This window comes from Aethalodelphis obliquidens, unplaced genomic scaffold (genome assembly GCF_003676395.1).
Source record: "Aethalodelphis obliquidens isolate GAN/ISIS:26980383/991018 unplaced genomic scaffold, ASM367639v1 scaffold20, whole genome shotgun sequence".
Taxonomy (NCBI): Eukaryota; Metazoa; Chordata; class Mammalia; order Artiodactyla; family Delphinidae; genus Aethalodelphis; species Aethalodelphis obliquidens.
The window spans coordinates 4,791,678-4,814,597 of NW_020837964.1; the positions used below are offsets into that span (position 1 = coordinate 4,791,678).

At 49.0% G+C, this 22,920-nt stretch overlaps 1 protein-coding gene across 2 annotated transcripts in view; it reads right to left on the minus strand.

Annotated features, from left to right (window-relative positions):
* NECAB2 (N-terminal EF-hand calcium binding protein 2) overlaps positions 1-22,920 on the minus strand; it is a 37,665-nt gene that overhangs the window by 14,097 nt on the left and 648 nt on the right. The window contains exons 2-5 of one of the 2 annotated variants that reach the window (XM_027119158.1): positions 20,855-20,879; positions 15,470-15,578; positions 13,459-13,484; positions 13,191-13,288 (exon numbers count right to left, since the gene is read on the minus strand). In XM_027119158.1, coding sequence (XP_026974959.1) covers positions 13,191-13,288; positions 13,459-13,484; positions 15,470-15,578; positions 20,855-20,879 — 258 coding nt within the window. Of the gene's footprint in view, positions 1-13,190; positions 13,289-13,458; positions 13,485-15,469; positions 15,579-20,854; positions 20,880-22,920 lie in introns of those variants that run through there. The other variant, XM_027119157.1, reaches the window with a different exon arrangement.

Genomic DNA, 22,920 nt, shown 5'->3' on the forward strand with positions numbered 1-22,920 from the left:
GAACAGAGGCAAGACATTCTCTGACATAAAACACACCACTGTGTTCTTAGGTCAGTCTCTCAAGGCAATAGAAGTAAAAGGAAAAGTAAACAAATGGGACCTAATCAAACTTATAAGCTTTCGCACAGCAAAGGAAACCATAAAAAAAAAAGAAAGAAAGAAAAGAGAAGACACTACAGACTGGGAGAAAACATTTGCAAATGATGTGACCAACAAGGGCTTAATTTCCAAAATATACAAACAGCCCATACAACTCAGTAACAAAAAACCAAACAACCCAATCGAAAAATGGGCAGAAGACCCAAATAGACATTTCTCCCGAGAAGACATAGAGATGGCCAACAGGCACATGGAAAGATGCTCAACATCACTGGTTATTAGAGAAATGCAAATCAAAACTACAGTGAGGTACCACCTCACACCGGTCAGAATGGCCATCGTTAAACAGTCTACAAACAACAAATGCTGGAGAGGGTGCGGAGAAAAGGGAACCCTCCTCCTCTGTTGGTGGGAATGTAAGTTGCTTCAGCCACTGTGGAGAACAGTATGGAGGTTCCTCAGAAAACTAAAAATAGAACTACCATATGATCCAGCAATGCTACTCCTGGGCATATATCTGGACAAAACTATAATTCAAAAAGACACATGCACTCCTATGTTCACAGAAGCCCTGTTTACAATAGCTAAGACATGGCAACAACCTAAACGTCCATCGACAGATGAATGGATAAAGAAGATGCGGTATATGTATATATACAATGGAACATTACTCCACCAAAAAGAATGAAATAATGCCATTTGCAGAGATCATCTAGAGAGTATCATACTAAGTGAAGTAAGTCAGAAAGACTAATACCACCATATATCACTTATATGTGGAATCTAAAATATGACATACATGATCTTATTCATGAAACAGAAACAAACAGACATAGAAAACAGACTTGTGATTGCCAAGGGGGAGGGGGTTGGGGAAGGGATGCAGTGGGAATTTTGGGTTAGCAGATGCAAACTATTATACATAGAATGGATAAACAACAAGGTCCCGCTATATAGCACAGGGCACTATATCCAATCTCCTGGGATAAACCATAATGGAAAAGAATATGAAAAAGAATATATATATAACTGTACATACATATACCTGAATCACTTTGCTGTACACCAGAAACAACTAACACAACACTGTAAATCAACTGTACTTCAATTAAAAAAACAAAACAAAAACCCCAAAACCTGCCTGTGCTGATCAGTAGTGGCATAGCGCCTGGGAATAACCACAGCGCCCCAGCCTGGGCAACACAGCGAGATCCCATCTCTCTCGTTAAGGGAATTCTGCATCTCCTAAGTGTTCTGCATGTCCCCTAAATAAACAATAAACTTTTGCCTTTAAAAATAAAAAGGTGGGGTCTTCCCTGGTGGCGCAGTGGTTGAGAGTCCGCCTGCCGATGCAGGGGACACGGGTTCGTGCCCCGGTCCGGGAGGATCCCGCGTGCTGCGGAGCGGCTGTGCCCGTGGGCCATGGCCGCTGAGCCTGCGCGTCCGGAGCCTGTGCTCCGCAATGGGAGAGGCCACGGCAGCGAGAGGCCCGCGTACCGCAAAAAAAAAAAAAAAAAAAAAAAAAAAGACACTGTGCTGGGAAGCTGGTCCCTCAAGCCCTGTGCTGCTCTCTGGCCTCCTCTACCAAGACCCTACCCTCCTGAGCCACCAGACCCAGCACCTTGGAATTCTGCCCAGTCCCTGGCCAGGCAAGGGCTATCAAGGAAAGAAAATTAAACCATCCATCACTCTGACTGGGAATTAATTAGCAATAATTGCACAAGGGAACCACGGCTACAGACAGAGAGACTGAGGAACGAAGGCCAGGGTGGGGAGCAGGGGAACACGGCTGTGGGTGGAGAGGGGCCGAGAGGAGAGGTGCACGCAGACGGGGAGGTGTGGAGGTGGACCTCCCGCGCCACCCATCAGACCAGGCGCGCTGGCGGCAGGCCCCGACGGGGAAGGAGCCCACGGCAGAAAGCATGCCGGGTTCCGGCAGCCTAAGGCACTGCAGTGATCAATTATCCTTCCTAGCAGACAGCTGAACTCACATGCAATCCAGTGATTGATGGGCTCTGGACAAACAAATGACCCCAAAGAACAGGAAGACAGAACGAGGTAAAAAAAACAAAACCAAAACTGAACAAAAAGAGAAAGGCTGCTAGAAGCCATCAAGCAGAAAAGCGAGCTAAAGTGAGTATGTTAAAAGCACCCAGGTAAGTGACTCAGGGTGCAGTCAGGGATCAGTAAGTGTAACTGGTTAGTTGAATTAAAAAAAAAGACAAAATTTTCAAAAGAGTAAAAATGCAGCTTGTACAGTTTTGTCCTCCACTACCACTGATGCCTCAGCGAGAGGCCAGCTCCACAGGTTTCAGAGGGAAAGAGGCAGAGCTGGGAATTCCGCAATATGTGGACAAGTTATTCACACACAGGATAACAGGGAAACCTTCAGAAATCTGCAGATCTCTGAAAGTTTATCAAATGAGCACCTTTCCGGCAAAGAATGCCTAGGAATTTCTCCCAGATCTTCTAGGGCTGAATCACAGAAAAATATTCTTGAATAGGGAAGTTGTGGGAAAAAAGTGAGGGTGATCGCCCGAATGAAAATGAAGGTTACAGAGGTTAGGAAAGAAAAACATTGACCACTAATAGTTAAATTTTAATCACATTGGATTCAGGGAATAAAGAGTGTCAAAGTATGGGAAAAGAGCCAATCACCTCAAAAACTGTTTTAATTTCACAAGAGGGCATAGAAAGTGTTCTTTATTAGCCAGGTATAAAAACAGGATTAAGAGTGTTAACAATGCATGTTTTAGAAGTCCCTAGTAAAATGAAAACTAGAATGTTTACCTTTGAAATCATCATCAATGCTATACACAAAGCAGACTACCAAAAGGTAAAATGTCAAGAAAGACGAAGGATCATTAAAAAATGGGAAGCATTTAAGATTATGACAGCAGCCAGGCCAGACAGATCATAACAATAAAGAAATCTGCCTAAATTGCCCCACGTAAAGACACAGTCCCAGATTTGACCAAACGAGGTCCATCTGGAAGCACATATAAAGCAAAGGAGCACCAAAGGATTTGCAAAGAAAAGCCTGTGCAAAGATTCTGCTACCAAATTTGATCGAATGACTGGGACAAGCTGCGATACCACGATGAAGGTAGAAGTTAATGGGAAAGCATTAACCAAGCTTAAAAGGGTAAGAATAAACGGCAGAAGGCATAATGCATTACAAGGACAGGACGTTATTAAATCTTCGTGCATTATTAAATCTTCGTGCATTATTAAATCTTTGTGCAATGGGAGAGGATATTGCTACAAGTACGGCTATGCGGGGTTAGATGAATAAAACCACTTTATAAGGCAATTCTACTTTATATCAAGAGCCTTAGACTGCCCAGTAATTCTCTACTTTTGATCGTCTATTCTTAAGAAATAATGCAAAATGTGGACAAATACTGATGTCCCAAGGTTAGTGTTAACTGATAATAGCAAAAACCTGGAAATAATCTAACATCCTCAAGAACAGGAATAGTATGTAAATTTAAGGAAGAATATTTAAAATGATACTTTTAAACCGTTTTATTAACAAGGGAAAGGTGTCTGTTAAAATGTTAGGTGAAAAAAAGCAGAAAAATTTGTGTACACAGAATGATTTTAAGTGTATTAGAGAAATACCCATAGAAAAAAAGGCTCAATGGTAATAAAGTGGTAACAGTGGTTAGAGACAGTGGGAATTAGGAGTGATTTGAAATTTTTCTCTACTTCCTAAATTTTGAATATTGAATATGTACCATTTAGGTAACAGAAGTATTACAACAAGGTCTATAGGCGTCAAACGGCATGGCTAAATAAGCAGAAAGGAAGTATTAGAATTTTAAAGATTAAATATCAAAACAATTTAGTGTGAGAAATTAGTTCACCAGTGTCCCACAGGACAGATAAACTGGAAATAATAAATGTCTGTTGTAAAGGGCATTACTGGGAAAATGTGAATGTCTTTAAAATGGGCAAAAAAGATGACTGGTTCCTCGTCTAATACACCCTTCTAGGTTATCTAGGTCTTTCCTTGTTTGGGAGCTACTTTTAACACTCCAGCATGTAGGACTTCCCTGGTGGTGCAGTGGTTAAGAATCCGCCTGCCAGTGCAGGGGACACGGGTTCAAGCCCTGGTCCAGGAAGACCCCACATGCTGCGGAGCAACTAAGCCTGTGCGCCACGACTACTGAGCCTGTGCTTTAGAGCCCGTGAGCCACAACAACTGAGCCCACGCACCGCAACTACTGAAGCCCGTGCACCTAAAGCCCTGCTCTGCAACAAGAGAAGCCACCGCAACGAAGAGTAGCCCCCGCTCGCCGCAACTACAGAAAGGCTGCGTGCAGCAATGAAGACCCCATGCTGCCAAAAAATAAATAAAATTTAAAAACAAAACAACAAAAGACTCTAGCATGTAAAAACTTGACAATAATGCAAGTAATTCTCATCCACAGAAATGCATATGAATTTTGCCTGGCAGAATTCAACTGACTATTGTCCTGTGGACAGTGACCAATTCTGCATTTATTCACAGATTCATCTCAGAATTCCTGGTTGCCTATATACATGGCAAATGTTCTTTGAATTTTCCTTGGAGACAGTGTAACATCATCTTACTGGTTCTCAAATTAAGGAGTTAAATAAAATCTTTCACGTGTGTATACTTTATATTTGTACTAGAGACAACTTTACCTTTTTACAAAGTTGTCTTTTAACAACATATATTTCACAACAAAGAAGGGATAGTTATTTTCAGATTTTATACTCTGAAAGTATGATCCACATCTTCTTCCCAAGTATCTATGGGAGAATTGTAAAAACAAAATAATATGGGACTTCCCTGGTGGCGCAGTAGATAAGATTCCACGCTCCCAACGCAGGGGGCTGGGTATGAGCCCTGGTCGGGGAAATACATCCCACATGCATGCTGCTAGAGTTTGCATGCCACAACTAAGGAGCCTGCCTGCCGCAACTAAGACCCTGCACAACCAAATTAAAAAAAAATTTTTTTAAGTCAAAATAATATGCAGTGAAGAAATCTCAAAAAAATAAAAAAAAATAGAATACAAACTACTGGTTACTTGGTTTTATCCTAATACCATGAAACGAGAAATAAGTAAGGATATAACAAACTATTAGAGAATATTGAGAGAGGAAATATTAATCCTATATACTAAAATCTATCACTGCAGTGAAAGTATCATTCAAAGGTAGATTTCTAAACTTTCAAACTTTATTATCCAAAAAAATTTAAGCATTCCTTTTCACATATGAAAAAGTATATAGCAACAACAATAAACCAAAGGAAATAGGTGGTAGGAAATAATAATGATAAAAACTATAAATACAATAGATTAGGTAGTAGATACAGAATCAATACTGCCAAAATGACCATACTACCCAAGGCAATCTACAGATTCAATCCAATCCCTATCAAATTACCAATGGCATTTTTCACAGAACTAGGACAAAAAATTTCAAAATTTGTATGAAAACACAAAAGACCCCGAACAGCCAAAGCAGTCCTGAGAAAGAAAAACAGCTGGAGGAATCAGGTTCCTTGACTTCAGAATATACTACAACTACAGTCATCAAAACAGTATGGTACTGGCACAAAAACAGAAATATAGATCAATGGAACATGACAGAAAGCCCAGAAATAAACCCACTCATCTATGGTCACCTAATCTATGACAAAGGAGGCAAGAATATACAAATGGAGAAAAGAGAGTCTCTTCAATAAGTGGTGCTGGGAAAACTGGACAGCAGTTTAAAAGAATGAAATTAGGACATTCTGTAACACCATACACACAAAAAAACTCAAAATGGATCAAAGACCTACATGTAAGGCCAGACACTATAAAACTCTTAGAGGGAAACATAGGAAAAACACTCTTTGACATAAACAACAGCAAGATCATTTTTGACCCACCTCCCACAGAAATGGAAATAAAAACAAAAATAAACAAATGGGACCTAATGAAACTTCAAAGCTTCTGCACAGCAAAGGAAACCATAAACAAAATGAAAAGACAACCCACAGAACGGGAGAAAATATTGGCAAACAATGCGACTGACAAGAAATTAAATGCTGAAATATATTAACAATTCATATAGCTCAATATCAAAAACAAACAATCCAATCAAAACACGGGACGAAGACCTAAACAGACATTTCTCCAAAGAAGACATCCAGATGGCCAAAAAGCACATGAAAAGCTGCTCAGCATCACTCATTATTAGAGAAATGCAAATCAAAACTACAATGAGCTACCACCTCACACCAGTCAAAATGGCCGTCATCAAAAAAATCGACAAACAACAAATGCTGGAGAGGGTGTGGAGAAAAGGGAACCCTCCTACACTGTTGGTGGGAATGTAAATTGATACAGCCACTGTGGAGAACAGAATGGAGGTTCCTCAAAAAACTAAAAATCGAACTACTATATGACCCAGCAATCCCACTCCTGGGCATATACCTGGAGAAAACCATAATTTGAAAAGAAACATGCATCCCAGTGTTCACTGCAGCACTATTTACCATAGCCAGGACATGGAAGCAATCTAAATGTCCATCAACAGAGGAATGGATAAAGAAGATGTGCTACATATATACAATGGAATATTACTCAGCCATAAAAAAAGAACAAAATAATGCCATTTGCAGATTGTCATCCTGAGTGAAATTAAGTCAGACAGAAAAAGACAAACATCATATGATATCGCTTATATGTGGAATCTAAAAAAAGGGTACAAATGAACTTCTTTACAAAACAGAAACAGAGTCACAGATGTAGAAAACAAACTTCTGGTTACCAGGGGGTAAGGGGGGAGAGGGATCCATTGGGAGATTGGGATTGACATGTACACACTTCTACATATAAAACAGATAACTAATAAGCACCTACTGTACAGCACAGGGAACTCTACTCAATACTCTCTAATGGCCTATATGGGAAAAGAACCTTAAAAAGAGTGCATATATGTATATGTATAACTGATTCACTTTGCTGTACACCTGAAACTAACACAACATTGTAAATCAACTACACTCCAATAAAAATTAAAAAGAAAAAGATACATGCACCCCAATGTTCACTGCAGCACTATTTACAATAGCCAAGACATGGAAGCAACCTCAATGTCTACTGACAGAGGAATGCATAAAAAAGATGTGGTACATATATACAATGGAATATTACTCAGCCATAAAAAGAGAATGAAATAATGCCCTTTGCAGCAACATGGATGGACCTAGAGATTATCATACTAAGTGAAGTAAGCCAGAGAGAGAAGGACAAATATCACGATATCGCTTACGTGTAGAATCTAACAGGAAAAAAAAGACACAAATGAACTTATTTCCAGAACAGAGGCTCACAGACACAGAAAACAAACTTCTGGTTACCAAAGGGGAAAGGGTGGTGGGTGAAGGGATAAATTAGGAAGCTGGGATTAACATATACACACTACTATATATAAAACAGATAACAAGGACCTACTGTATAGCACAGGGAATGCTACTCAATATTATCTAATAACCTACAAGGGAAAAGAATCTGAAAAAGAATATATATATATATATATATGTAAACTGAATTGAGCCGTACACCTGAATCTTACACGATATTGCAAATCAACTATACTTCAATACAAAAGATTTTTTTTTAAGGAAAGAAAAGAATTAAAAAAATAAATACAGGAGAAAACATACTGTATAAATTAAATTTAAATAAACATGTCAGGGGCTCGTTTCTAGAAACAACTAATAAAAACAGGCAAAACTCTGTTAAATAGAAGTTTAAATGCAGCAAAATAGTACAAAATTTAGATCAAGACCTGAGCTGTAACAGCAGATGTTTTATTAAACGTAATCTGCGTCATGTGCCTGTTTTGTTTCAATGTTTTAGAATTTAAAAAAATCATAATATACTATGCATCATCGATCATAAAACTGAACATGTCCATGGCAGTTTTGTTTAAAAATATACTAAAATGGACACCAAAAGTTTACCTAAAATTAGGATTGACTTTAAAATCACTATTATAATAATCCCCTCCCCCTGCTTAGTACCTCCACCCAAGCCTATGGATTAATTCTTTCTATTTTTGAATAGAAACATGATTCTAAGTTAGAGAAGCTGATTCACACACAGAAAGATATTCAAAACCACCTACAATTCACTCCCTATCACCCAATCTCAATTCCTGATAGAGACAGAGATAAAACACTCAGCTAGTGACAAGATTCAGCAACGTGGTAAAAGAATAATGTGCCAATTAGGGTTTATCACAAGAAGCTAAGGACTGTTCAATAGGAGAGAATCTAATAATAGAATCCACCCCATCAATAGTTTAAGAAAAATCATACGATCCCTGAAAAAAAATACCAAAAAGGCATTTGAAAAAAAAATTCACTACCACCCGCCAAGGCAACCTTTAACGAAGGGAACACAAAAATATTTTTTATCAGACTGAAGAGGTTTCTAAAATAAGAGCTGCTATTAATATTATAATTAGTGAAGAACTACTAGAGAGATGCATTTGAACATCAGGAGCAGAACAAGGATGTCTGACATAGCGCCATTACAATGTGTGAGAATTCAGGGTAAACGCAGCAGGACACAACAGAGAAACAGGAGGAACACATATCAGAAATGAAGACAGTAACTACACTGGTTAACCCTGATACCATGACTGCCTATCTACAAAAGCAAATGAGTCACCCTAAATCAGTGGATGCAAGAGACGTATTTGAAATAATCAACGAGCTGCACTCCTCCCAACAAAAACTGGTTAGAAAACATGCAAGAAATGCCAGTCACCACTGTGACAACCTATCATAGCATCACCACCATCACTAGGAAATCATGCAGCCTTTGGTACACTCTAACAGCAAAAATCCTGCAAACTGCTTTAGGTTGTATCGGTAGATGTTAAAATCCTCTCCCTTTTACCACCACATCAAAAAGAATAAAATACCTATGGAGGGTGGGAGGGAGGGAGACGCAAGAGGGAAGAGATATGGGAACATATGTATATGTATAACTGAGTCACTTTGTTATAAAGCAGAAACTAACACACCATTGTAAAGCAATTATACCCCAATAAAGATGTTAAAAAAAAAAGAATAAAATACCTAGGAATAAAACTACCTAAGGAGACAAAAGACCTGTACTCTGAAAACTGTAAGCCGGCGATGAAAGAAATCGAAGATGACACAAACAGATGCAAAGATATATCATGCTCTCGGATTGGAAGAATCAATATTGTCAAAGTGACTGTACTATCCAAGGCAATCTACAGACTCAATGCAATCCCCATCAAATTATCAATGGCTGGGCTTCCCTGTAAAACATTTTTAAATTTGTGTGCAAACACAAAAGACCCCGAATAGCCAAAGCAGTCCTGAGAAAGAAAACCAGCTGGAGGAATCTGGCTCCTTGACTGCAGAATATACTACAACTACAGTCATCAAAACAGTATGGTAATGGCACAAAAAGAGAAATGTAGATCAGTGGAACAGGATAGAAAGCCCAGAGATGAACCCACTCACCTATGGTCACCTAATCTATGACAAAGGAGGCAAGAATGTATAATGGAGAAAAGACAGTCTCTTCAATAAGTGGCACTGGGAAAACTGGACAGCAGCTTAAAAGAATGATATTCGGACATTCTCTAACACAATACACAAAAATAAACTCAAAACGGATTAAAGACCTAAATGTAAGACTGGACACTATAAAACTCTTAGAGAAAAACATAGGCAGAACACTCTTTGCAATTGCAGCAATATCTTTTTTGATCCACCTCCTAGACTAACGAAAATTAAACCAAAAATAAACAAATGGGACCTAATTAAACTTAAAAGCTTTTGCACAGTAAAGGAAACCATAAACAAAACAAAAAGACAACCCACAGAATGGGAGAAAATATTTGCAAGCGAAGCAACTGACAAGGGCTTAATCTCCACAATATACAAATAGCTCACACAGCTCAATATCAAAAGGAACCAAACAACCCAATCAAAACATGGGCAGAGGATCAAAGTAGACATTTTTCCAAAGAAGACATACAGATGGCCAAAAAGCACATGAAAAGATGCTCAACATCGCTAATTATCAGAGCAGTGCAAATCAAAGCTACAATCAGAGGGATTGGGGGCACAGTGGTTAAGAACCTGCCTGCCAATGCAGGGGGCATGGGTTCGACCCCTGGTCTGGGAAGATCCCACATGCCGCGGAGCAACTAAGCCTGTGCGCCACAACTGCTGAGCCTGTGCTCTACAGCCCGTGCTCCACAACAACAGAAGCCTGCACACCACAACGAAGAGTAGCCCCCGCTCGTTGCAAGTAGAGAAAGCCTGCGCACAGCAAGAGACCCAACACAGCCAAAAAACCAAAAAAAACAAAAAAAACTACAAAGAGGTATCACCTCACACGGTCAGAATGGCCATCATCAAAAGGTCTACAGACAACAAATGCTGGAGAGGGTGTGAAGAAAAGGGAACCCTCTTGCACTGTTGGTGGGAATGTAAATTGATACAGCCACTATGGAGAACAGTATGGAGGTTCCTTAAAAAACTAAAAATAGAACTATCATACGACCCAGCCATCCCACTACCGGACATATACCCTGAAAAAATCATAACTCAAAAAGAGCCATGTACCACAGTGTTCACTGCAGCTCTATTTACTATAGCCAGGACACAGAAGCAACCTAAGTGTCCATTGACAGAGGAATGGATAAAGAAAATGCGGCACACACATACAATGGAATATTACTCAGCCATAAAAAAACCAAAATAATGTCATTTGCAGCAACATGGATGGATCTAGAGATCATACTAACTGAAGGAAGTCAGACAGAGAAAAATAAACATCGTATGATACCGCTTATATGTGAAATCTAATTTTTTAAAAAATGATACAAATGAACTTATTTACAACACAGAAATAGACTCACAGACACCAAAATCAAAATTATGGCTACCAAAGAGGAAACATGGGGGCAAGTGATAAATTAGGAGGCTGGGATTAATATATACACACTATTATAAATAAAATGGATAACTAATAAGAACCTACTGCATAGCACAGGGAACACTACTCAATATTCTGTAACAACCCACATGGGAAAAGAATCTGAAAAATAATGGATATATACATATAACATTCAGTTTGCTGTACACCCGAAACTAACACAACATTGTAAACCAAGTATACTCTGATAGAAAGTTTTAAACCACCAAAAAACCACAATATTTTGAAGAGATTAAAAAAAGCCAGAAACAGATTTACAGGTATTGACAAGAAACTTACGGTTACCAAAGGGGAAACGTGGTGAGGCGGGAGGGATAAATCAGGAGCTTGGGATTAACATACACACACTACTACATATAAGATAGATAACCAACAAGGACCTACTGTATAGCACAGAGAACTCTACTCAATAATCTGTGATAACCTATATGAGAAAAGAATCTGAAAAGCAATGAATATATGTACAACTGAATCACCTTGCTGTATACCTGAAACTAACACAGCATTGTAAGTCAACTATACTCCAATAAAATTTAAAAAATAAAATAAAATCCTCTCTTGATAGAGAATTGTGTCCCATCTCTGAATAGTTATGCCCAAAGACCAAGAAACAAGTATGCGTTTTATTAATACGGAAGACAACATTGCTGGGCAGTGGCTCCATTCCCAGATTTGAAAACTGAGGCTCAAGGCGGTGAGTTCAATCGCAAGGAGTCCCATGTGGGCAACCAGTGTGCCTCACTCAGCCGTGAGGAGAGGGGCTGGGGCTGACACACTGCACAAGGGTTCCAGAGCTTGGGGACTTTCCATGCTGCCTTCTATGAATGCTCCCATTCCACAGATGGAGAAACTGAGGTTCAGAAAGAGAAGTGACTGGCTGGGGTCCTTCAGCCTGGTCTGGCTGACTTCATCAGCTAAGCTCCCTGGCCTCAACCAGCAGGTGGGGCTGGTCTTTCCTGAGCTCCCACAGCTCCTTGGGCATTACACGTCCATCACAGCGTGGCCCACTCCCTCCTACACGCCTTGGTCAGCTTGGTCCCATGCTGTGCTCCATACCTCGAGCCAGGTCCCTGACTCAGTTTCCCCTCCCATTTCAGCAGGAAGCTCTGGCTGTCTGGCCACGACCCTACAGGGTTCACCTTTCCGAGCCTGTTTCCATAGTTATGAAAGCTATGTTTCCATGGTTATGTCACTTATAGTTATGATTGACTGTCGTTACCCACAGGGCTGCTGGGGGGATTAAGTGAGCGTTTAATCCTGGCTGTCACAGAGCCTCGGGAAATTCACGGTGACTCCTCTCCGTGGATACAGAGAAGGAACACACCCCACTGCTCCCCCCAGAAGCACCAGCCAGAGTCGGTGCAGACTCACAGGTGGGAAACGGAGCTGGGAGGCGGGCTGCTTATGCCCATCTGAGCTACAATGAGGCCCAGCCCACAACCTGCCCCATCTCCCTCCTTCTGCCCTCCTCCAGGGCATAAATGCCAACAAGGAGGTGACAGGCCTGCGGGCACAGACTCTGAAGCCACACCCGAGCCCTCTCTCCAGGACACGCAGAGTCCTGCCCCTGGCTCCCTCCCAACACTCCTAATGGATCCACAGCCCAGCTCACGTCTCCTCGTCTGGACACGGCATTCTCACCCCAGACACCCTCAGATTCCCGGTCAAGTTCAGATGCTCAAGCCCACCCCCATCCCACCCCATCCGTAACCCTATAAAGGGCGTGGCATTGTCAGGTCTGACACCTGTCCAAGGCCCCGGAGTCCTCAGGGTGACTGCCGCTCCCTTCCTAGGACTCCATCCCAGGACCAAGCCCAACTGTGGGAAAGGGCCTCACGCTCTGAACCAGACACTGCTAGACAGTGCCGTGCAACAAGCCACTCCAGGTACTTCACAGTTTCCCTCACTCTCTCTAGAAGCCCCAAGCAAAGCCCACTTCAGAGCCACATTCGCCCAACACTTGTCATCACAAATCCAGGCCCCCTTGCGCGAGGACGTTCTGGGGAAATGTAGACCCAAACCAGCACTCAAGCCCTGGACCCCCGAGGGCCGCCCACGCCCGCTGACCTTCTTGGTGTAGCCCATGGCCTTCAGGACAGAGTGATTCAAGGTCTCCAGGGAGGCCAGGACGTCCTCGTAGTCCCCCATGTGGTCCACAAAGTAATCTGGGGGAAAGGAAGGCAGGGGTCACAGGTCATAGGAGGACCATGCCCCTCCCCCTGGGCCCTCCCACCAATCCCATCTGTGCCCCTCATTCATTGCCTCTCCCCAGTCCCCTCCCCTCACAGAAAACACACCCCAGCCAAGCCTCTGTCCCTGCACAGCCAGCACCTACCACACAGCTCCTTGGTGTCCACATGGCTGCAGAGACAGAGAATGAGAGGGACTCAGAGACTGGCCTGTCCCGTGCCTCCTGCCCTCCTTCCCTCCCTAGCGAGCACAGCCCAGTGTGGCTGGTAAAACACCTCCTGGGCCTCTTCTCTTTTCACCCCATGTGCTGGCACTGTGACCCCGGCTTTACAGGTACGGGAACAGCAGGTGAAGGATGCCGCCCCCTCCAGAGGGTTCCATGTGTGTGCGTCTGTCTGACCCCCTCACCGTGCTTCGCCACCCCTTCCTCTCCCAGAGCCTGCCCACCAGATCAGGAGCCGATGGGGCTAAACCGGGGGCTGGGAAAAGGGAGGGGAACAGCCCACGGCTATTACAGGCTGTCAGCAGAACTCTCCCGCGACGCACTGCCCCGGGCATCCCTGCCTGCTGGGTCCTGGGCTCTGCTGGGGGTGCGGGTTGCCCTCCCTGCTCTCACTCTAGGCCTGGGATCCTCCTCTCCTTCCTCAGAGGAGGCTGAACACGAGAAGGCCACCCACGCCGGGGAAGGCGCAGGCGGCAGCTTCAGAACGCAGACACGGCGGGGCGGTGCACTGGCGGCGGACGCCAAGGGACCTGAGCTCTGTGCAGGTTCTGATGACCTTCCCTTTCTGGGCCCCAGTTCCCTCACTGAGAGATGCCGGCCTACAGAGTGTGCCGGCTTCGTCAAGAGGCTTCTAGGAAAAGGCCCTGCAATCTCTGTCTTGGAGGTTCCCCAAATCCGCATCACCTGGTGAAAAGTGCTGCCAAGTCCTGCAGAAACGAAGCCTGTTTAATTGTGCTCAAAGGAGCATTTCACCGACCTTTCTGAGCCGTGTGAACGGTTTTGGGCAGAAAACCTGTTTAGCATCCCAAGGAGGGGACGTTTACGGCTCACAATCTGGGGAACGTTGGAAAGAAGACACCCAAAGGTCTTCAGAGGTCTGGGCTTTGCTAGTGGTAAGTCCGCCCGCCCGCACTCACACACGCTCACCACTGCCGCCTCCTCCCAGACCCAGCTGCCCGGAACGAGGATGAATAACCCACAGGCACCTGCCGCAGCCCTTTCAAGCTCCCCTTTCAAGCTCCCTGGGGCGCTGCAGGAACTGCTCACACCTCCATCTCGCTCCAGAAACAAAGGCCTCCCCTGGAGCCTGCGGCAGGAAGCCGTTTCTTTCTAGGGGCCTTTCCCCCTCCGCCTGCCCCACCCTGGCTCCCAGGACGCTCAGCCCCACCTCTGGCCCCAGGCGGCCCCATGCTGTGTCCCTTGCCAACGGGCCTGGTGGCACCTCGTCGTCCAGACCATCTCTAGCCTGTCGCAGGGGACCCCAGCTTATCAAATCTGCTCCAAACAGCCCCGAGGAACTCAGGTGTGGAGTGGAGAAGGGGGCTCGGGCCTCACCTGCCTGGGGATCACTCAGAGAGGGCAAAGCTGGAGTTCAGGTTGGGAAGGGTCGGCGTGTGTGACTACAACGCGCACTCTGGACTCGATTTAGGGATTTAGAGTTTGAGGGTTGGGGCCGGAGTTTGGGACTGACTGAGACACAGGTTAGGGTTCTGGCTGGGTTGGAGAAAAGGTGATTAGGTACAGGGTGAGAAGGAGAGTTCAGGTTAGAGTGAGAACAGTTTGGTTTAAGATGGGATCCGGAGAGGATCACAGAGCTCATGGTGAGACCAGGGCTAAGCCCAAGGCGTTGGGGTCCGAACTAGGTCAAGGTGGCTCATCTCTCCCTTTCGTTATCCAGTGTATGTTCTGCAAATCTACGGTCTCTCCCAGGTTCGCCATGTGTGCTCAGAAAACACAAAGACTTGCCGACGCAGTATCAACCTGTCCACTCCCCAGATCGCCCCGGCCAGTCGGGGCCAAACAGATGGGACTTCTTAGCTGGTTTGGGGACTTTGAGGTCTCTGTGCCTCCAGGGGAGTGGGCAGTGGAGACTGGCCACTGCGAGAGAAGGGAAACGCTGCCTCTCGGCCCCAGCCCCCAGGACTTAGCTCACTTGGTATTGTCCGAGTCGATGGTGTGGAAGAGACCCTCTAGTTCTTTCTCGTTGAGGACGCCATCTGCAAAGAAGAGCTGGAATTCCTCCAAGGATAACTTCCCGTCATCTGCGAGGAAGGGGTGAGGGGAGAGCAGCTGGTGTCTAACAGATGGGACATCCCCAGACCCAGACAATTCCCAAATCAACAGAGAAACTCCAGCCAGGTAATCCCCGCCTGCCCGGCTAATTCCCAAACTAGCAGATAAACCCCAGCTCAGATCATCCCTGCCGGTGCCGCTAATCCAAAGTAACCAGCCAGCTCCAGTTCACGGAGATCACAGACTCATCTAGCTAATTCCCAAACCAACAGACCAACACCATTTACAGATAATCCCCAAACCAGCAAATACTGGGGCTCATTAAGCCCCACAGTCAACAAGTAGATAGAGCACACCTGAGCCTGTCAGGCAACCTTTTCTCCCAGTCACCTGACCACATGGAGGTAGTCTGATGACCCCTCTCTGTTGGTTCCAAAAACCCAGAACACCTCCGCACACTTTAATCATCTCCGCCTCGGCACCCGGGTCCGGATTCTGGGGAGGGAATGACCCCTCTCCACTCTGCCTTCACGGAGTCTGACGTGAGCCCGCTGCCAACGGTGGCACTCACCGTGCCACGGATACAGCCCTGAGGATGCCAAACCCCGGGGGAGGTGGTGCCAGGCCTGGGGCTCTGGACAAGGGGCCCTCACAGCTGACATATCTGTCCCAACGCCTCCCTCCCCGTCTCACCTCTTCGGCCTCCACTTGCGGTTGCCCTGGGTACCAGCATATGCTGGGGAAGTTCTCATGGGTTGGGGGCAGCTGGGCCCCTGAGAGAGGGGCTCCCAGCAGAACTCCAGCGACTCCCCAAGCTTCCAGCCTCCACTCCTCCCACCTGGGCTCTCCAGCTCAGTACACCCACCTCCCCATCCCATCTCGGAAGCCACAGCCCCCTCCTCACTGATCTTAGCTTCCTGCTCCTCCTTAAAGGGGCCGCATCTGTGGGAGACAGCGGAGGCCAGGGAAACGGGTGAGCCCCAGCCCCTCTCTGCAGACCCCCTTCAGTACTTCTGGCAAGTCTGCAGTCAAAGCCCTCGAGAGCCCACGTGGCACGTTGTGTTGATTAGAAAGAAACGCGCTTCCTGATGGGGGGGTGGGGCGACGCGGTACAGCATCAGAGCACGTGAGGGGAGGGCTGCGCAGGCTGGACTGAGGCCCTCAACTCTCTCGAGTAGCTGCCCTTGAGCAGGGCACAACCCGCACAATCAGACGCGGCAGACCTACTTGGACCCAGGCAGAAGCCACTCGTCCGTTTTAAAGGCTCTGGAGCTTCTATCTCTGCGGCCAACAGCTCTGCAGGCGCTCAAAGTAGGGCAACTTTGAGTAGGGAGAAGACCCTCACGCCTTGCGCTGGGCTCCGCCCCGCCCGTGTTGAGAGACGGGGAACATGGGAGGGCGGGCACGGGCTTGCACGTGGGGGGGTGGGGGGCGGCGGCAATGTCCGGCGTGCCTCCAACTTCCTGTCTCAGGTGCTCAGGTTTCTTTCGTTTTCTTTCACCTGCACAGCATTCGGGATCTTAGCTCCCCCACCAGGGATCAGGCCTGCGCTCCCTGCAGTGGAAGCTCAGAGTCCTAGCCACTGAACCAACAGGGAATTCTCCCGGCTCATGTTTTAATGTCACAGACGGGAGAATGAATTTCTAACTTTCAAAACCCAGTCCCCCCAAAACAAAACAATCCCCCCATTCACACATAAAAACCCAGAAACCAACCATAAACAGTGCACGATACCAGCCGTGACATACATAAATGCTAAGTTATGGTCCTTGTCTTCTGTGAAAGAGGACACTTTCCAGGTTTCCTTTAACAAGACTGATGACGACCCAGGAGCCAGAGAGCAGAACCAGGGCAGACACACAGGCTCTGTGTGTTCACGCATCTGGTCCTCACAACACCCCACCACATAGGTATACCATCACCTCCACAGAGCAGAGAGGCACAGAGCAGTTATGGGACTTGCCCAGGTCCCTCAGCGGGAGGTCGAACCCAGGCCACCTGGCTCCTGAGTCCATGCTCCCGACCCAACCTGGGGCAGGGTCTTGTGTGGAGATCCCCAGCCACAGGGCTACATGGAAAAGCCGAAGCCAAGTCTGGACTCAGTGGAAGCGTGCTGTGATTGATTAGTCACGTCTGCCACGGGCACGGCACCATCCCTGCCACCATCTCCTTCTGCGCATCCAGGCACCTCCATCCAGTCCGCACTCAGGAGAACAGACAGAGAGAGGCCCGCCAGGCCTCCCGAGCACGAAGCCTTCTCGGTGACATTTAGCTTGAAAGTCCCACCACAGCCCTACTGAACCCAGATCAGCTAATGAGGGAAGCAACATCCGCCAGGGCCTCTGTCCAATTAGACGAGCGAGAGGGCCTAGCACCTCCGGGACGCCCCGCCCCCCCGCCCGAGTGGGCCGTTTGCAGGTGTCCTCACTAATTAGCATGAGCTCAGCCTCTGCTGCAGTGACCTTTCAAATGCCAGGAGTCTGTCAGCGTCCCTGTTCCCTGGAGGAAACGCAGTCTGGCACCCACCCCTCCACCGGCCGCCACACCACCCTTCCAGGTCCTACAGCCCAGGCTGCCCGGCAGGCACCCCACTCTCTGCCTCCCCGCGGGGGCCACGCCCAGGCTCCGGCTCCACCTCCACGAAGATGCCTCTGTCCTGGGAGCCACCAGGCCAGGCCAGCCCGAGCCGAAGCCCTTGTACCTGTGATCCCAAAGGCCGATTCCACTCCAACCCGCGGCCGGGGGCCACGGGCCAGCATCTTGCTTCCGTGGACAACTGGGGCAGAGCCGGCATCCATTCCCTGCCCACACGATGTTGGCAAACTAGGCTGGGCTCAGTCAGAACCGCCCGCCATGCTCCCCACCTGAGCATCTGCGATCTCTGACTTGTCCTCTCTGAGCCTTGATTTTTGACACCCATAGAAAAGGGGTGGGGGGTGATGCTGCTTCTCCCACTAGGAGCCCAGGGAACGTCACATGAGGTCTATTAACGTCTTAGTGCCTAATAGATGCTGCACAGCTGCGGGCAGTCTCCACCCGATGGTGAACGCCCCGTGAAGCACGGGGTGAGAATCAAACACTTGTTGACAAACCAAGACCCGTGTTGCAGGGCACTCAATGCTCATCAGCTGGTGTGAGGACTCGCTGGTTCCTTACAGCAGCCAAGACCCGCGCTTCACCCCACCCCCCATGCCAGCCCCTTGAAGCGGGCACTAGAATGATGATCCCCACTTACAGATGGGGACACTGAGACCCTGAGAGTTTGGTGACTGCCTGAGGTCACAGAGCTGGTAGGCGGCTGAGCCCTGGCAGCCCCTGCAGCAAAGCGGGGGCCCGGGAAGCTTCCTGGGAACCAGAATCACACACCCCATTAACCCTGGTGACAACCCCCCACGGCCACTGGTGCTGGCCGGGAAGACGAAGGCCCCAGGGGCAGGAGTGGGCTTGGGCTCCGCCTCTGTGGGGACCGCAGGAGCAAAGTCGAGGGTCCCCGCAGCTGTGCTCAGGGGGCGGAAACACGGCCTCTGATGGGCCGGGATGCAGGGGGGCGGGGGATGAGCAACGAGGATGAAACCCCATCCGTGCCTGAAGGGAGACCAGGGCGCCACCCGCCCACCCACACAGACACACACACACACACAGCTCCACACACACACCCTTGGTATGTACAGCAACAGTCAGAGAACGGCCGTTCAACCCTCATGTGCACACACTCTCTCAAAAGCATGAATGGTGACGCACAGCCAGACCCACACGGCTGCATCCCAGGGACACACACCGCACTCCCAGCGGTGAATGAGTCCGTCACCTGTAAGCCAGCAGCCATTTACTGAGGACCTACTGTGGGCCGGGCCCACGACAGGGACAAGCCCAAATCCCTCCCTGGAAAATCCTCGTCATCTGCCGAGGGGCGTGGCCAACACACGGTGATGATCCCAGGCCGTCTGCACAAGAGAAGGTAGAGAGAGGCCCCCAAACCCCTTTCTCTAGTCTGACACTGTTCAGGCCGCGATGCCACGACGATTTCTCGAGCGACACTCAAGTCCCCCCACCGCGTCCCTCTCTTTCTCCGTGCTCCGTAGGGAATTGCTGCATCTGACAGTCCTGTATCCCAAGAGGCCTGGGAGTGGCCACCGTCACACCCACGGATGGTGGGTGAGAGAGGGAGATCCCTGGGTACTAGCTTCCAGCCCAGGGCTGTTCCCCAAGGTCTCATGCTCTACCCCACAACACAGTGCGGGGATAGCTCAAGGGTAACTCCCAGGGTCAGGAGGGAGGGGTGCTGGGGCCCGGGAGAGTGCTGCCATCTTGACCTCTGGCCCACGCACGAGAGGGCCTGGGACCTGAAGGCCCTGGGGGGGGTGTGGGCAAGCGATGGGCCATCTGTTCCCCACTCCTTCCCCAGCACGGGCCTTGATACTTCAGTAGTATTTTCTCGATGGATGAATAAATCAACACTGAGCACTGCCTGCTTCTCTTTTAAAAAGTTCACCACCCATCTCCTCCCTGCACTTCCCCAACAGCCCAGGGAAGCAGACAGGTTACGTGTTATCACCCCACTTTACAGATGGCAAAACTGAGGCCTGGAGAGGGGCTGTGCCTTGGTTAGAGTCCACAGAGAGTTGCTTCCGGCCCAAGAATAATGACTATGGTATTTATACAAACGCTCTCTGTGGCCACTGTGAGGCTCAGATGGGCCTTAGTAAACCTTGTTAGCTTCTGGCCTCTGCCTTCCAGAAAGGTCCAGGGTGGAACATCTCCAGCAAGTCAGGAGAAGTGGAGTGTCCTGAATTCACTGGCCCTGAATTCACGACAATGTGCTCACTTTGTTCGGGAAGGTGCGTGAAGTGGGGAAATCTGCTGGGGTCCGCAGCAGAGCTTCGACTGTCTTCATGCAGCTGGGTGACCCCGGGCAAGTCACAGAACCTCCCTGGGCCACTACGGAGTTGACAGAATGGGGGCAACCGCACCGACTGTATCAGGTGGCTCTGAGGAGCAGGTGTGCCAGGGCCCAGGAAGGGCCTGCAGTGAGGCTGGGGGCTTCCTGGGCCCCCGCCTGGGTTGCTCTGGTCCAGCCCAGCTGCATGAGATTCAAGAACATCAAGGATTTACCACGGGCAAGGCATCACAGCATCACCAGCACCTGCTCTCTGAATCGGCACGGCTCCCCTACTAAGCAGGAACTACGGGGAGTGCCATTGTAAGATGGGGAAACTGAGGAATAGAGGCAGGATTCAGAGTCCTGCACTCCCAACCAGAGAGAGTCAGGTCCTCATTCAGGGGACAGCCTGGGAGGGAAACTCACCATTTTTGTCCGCACGGCGGAATATCTGCAGAGAAGAGAGGTCGAATCAGCGCTGGCCCGGAAGGGGCGGGCTTCTGACCACCGTCCCCAACCCCAGGTGGTCTGGGGAAGCTGGGCCCCCTTCTCCCTCCCCGGGGAAGACACCCTGGCTGGGATCCAGGGGCGGGAGGGCGTTTCAGGCAGAGGTCCTCCCGCCGCCTGCGCGGAAGCAGCTGCCCACTCTCCCTTCTGTGCCGGCAGCCTGCCCACGGCCACGCTGACACACGCACACATGCGCGTGAACACACGCTCACACCCATCACGTGCTTGCGTGTGTGCTTCCAGAGCTGTGGGTCTCTGGGCTGCACGCCCTGTTGGACGCTCAAGTCGCACACTCAGAATTCCTGTCCCATGGATGCAGCCGCTGGCCTTATACATCCCCCCTCCAGGACCCCTTGGGAGCCTGATTTCCTCCAGGGAGGTTGGGTTAAGTCTGAACAGAGGTGTCTGCTAAGGGAACCTCGAGGCCTGATGACTAGATCAGCCAGGGCAGAACTGGATTATTTGGGGGGTGGGGGAGTGGGTAGGCTGCCAGCAGCTCAGAAATCTGGTGCAGACGCAAGGTTCCGCTGCCGGCTGCCGTGGGAAGGGGAAGGGGGGGAGGGGGGAGGGGGGAACCCCATCCCCTCCAGCCTCAGCTGAAACCAGATGACTCCTCCTCCTGGTGTTTTTGGGACCTAGTAAGCCTTGCTGATGGAAGGAGAGGCAGGGCCCCCCTGGGTGACCATCACCCCTTTAAGGACAGAGCCCCCTAGGCCCCTCCCTCCAAGCAACGGGGCAGGCATCCATCAGCAAACACCTGGGGCTGTGACAAACCAAAGCAGCAGCTCAGGAAGCTTCTCAAACATCTCCCCTTCCTTTAGCTGAACCCTGAGTCCTCGGCACGGGGCAGTAGCCACTGTGGCTGAGGCAGAGAAGGGAGCAGTTATCAGCACCCCACACGCCTGCTCCGCAAGGTTCCCGGAGGCAGGGGTCCCACCTTCAGGTGCCCGTGCCGGCCTGAGCGTTAAACAAGTGGCTGACACGACCACGTGATGTGGCCCCCATGCCTGCTCATCAGCCCATTTCACAGATGAGGAAATGGAGGCTCAGAGCCAGCTCATGGCCAGCATGCGAGGACTCCAGAGTCCACCTCCAGTCCTGTGAGAACCAGGAGAGGTCTGGACAGGTCTTCCCTGCAAGGGTGGCCCAGGACTCTCAGCTGTGAACACTGCTGGGGCTTTGAGAGGGTTCAGCTGTGCAAGTGCGTGTCGGGCTGTGTGTGAGCCTGTTTCGGGGGGCACTGAGCCACAGGCACTCACAGCACAGATCCCCCTTCCCTGCCCAGCCCTTTCCGTCCAGAGCCAGCTATGGGCTCCAGGAGGAAGGGGGGGCTCCAGGAGGAAGGGGAGAGCGGAAATCCACGCTCCCCCCACTCACAACGATGTGTCACACACACACACACACACACACACACACACCCCTCCCAGAAACCCACGATGCACGAGAGGCACCCCTGCCCGCGGTCACCCACCACACAGGACACCCTCACTGGGACATGCACACCCCACTGCCATGCTGTCCCCTGGGGGGCAAAGCTCCCTCCACCTCCCCCCAGCACTCTACCGCGGACATCCATCCTGTAGGATCTCCCTCCTACGGTGGGGAGTGGGTGGGAGGGCGAGGTGGGGCCCCGGAGGGGATGGATGGGGGTGAGGTGAGGTAGGGAGGGTGGCGAACGGAATGACGGGGCTCAGAGTGGATAGGGGTCCCCAGAGGGGTCCAGGCTCAGGGAGGACGGGGGATGGCTCCACCTCTGCTGACAGGAGAGGGGAAGACAGAGGTGCGGAGGGGGCCTCACTTTGAAAGAGGTGGTGCCTGGGGGAAGGGTATTTAGGGTAGAGAATACAAGGGCTTAGGATCTACAGCCAGGACAAGAAAGGTGGCCCCGGACCTAGGGGTTGTGCGTGTGTGCCTGTGTGTGCGTGTGTGTGTGTGTGTGTGTGTTGCGGGGAGGTGGTCTTAGAAAAGTAACGACTGGGGCAGGA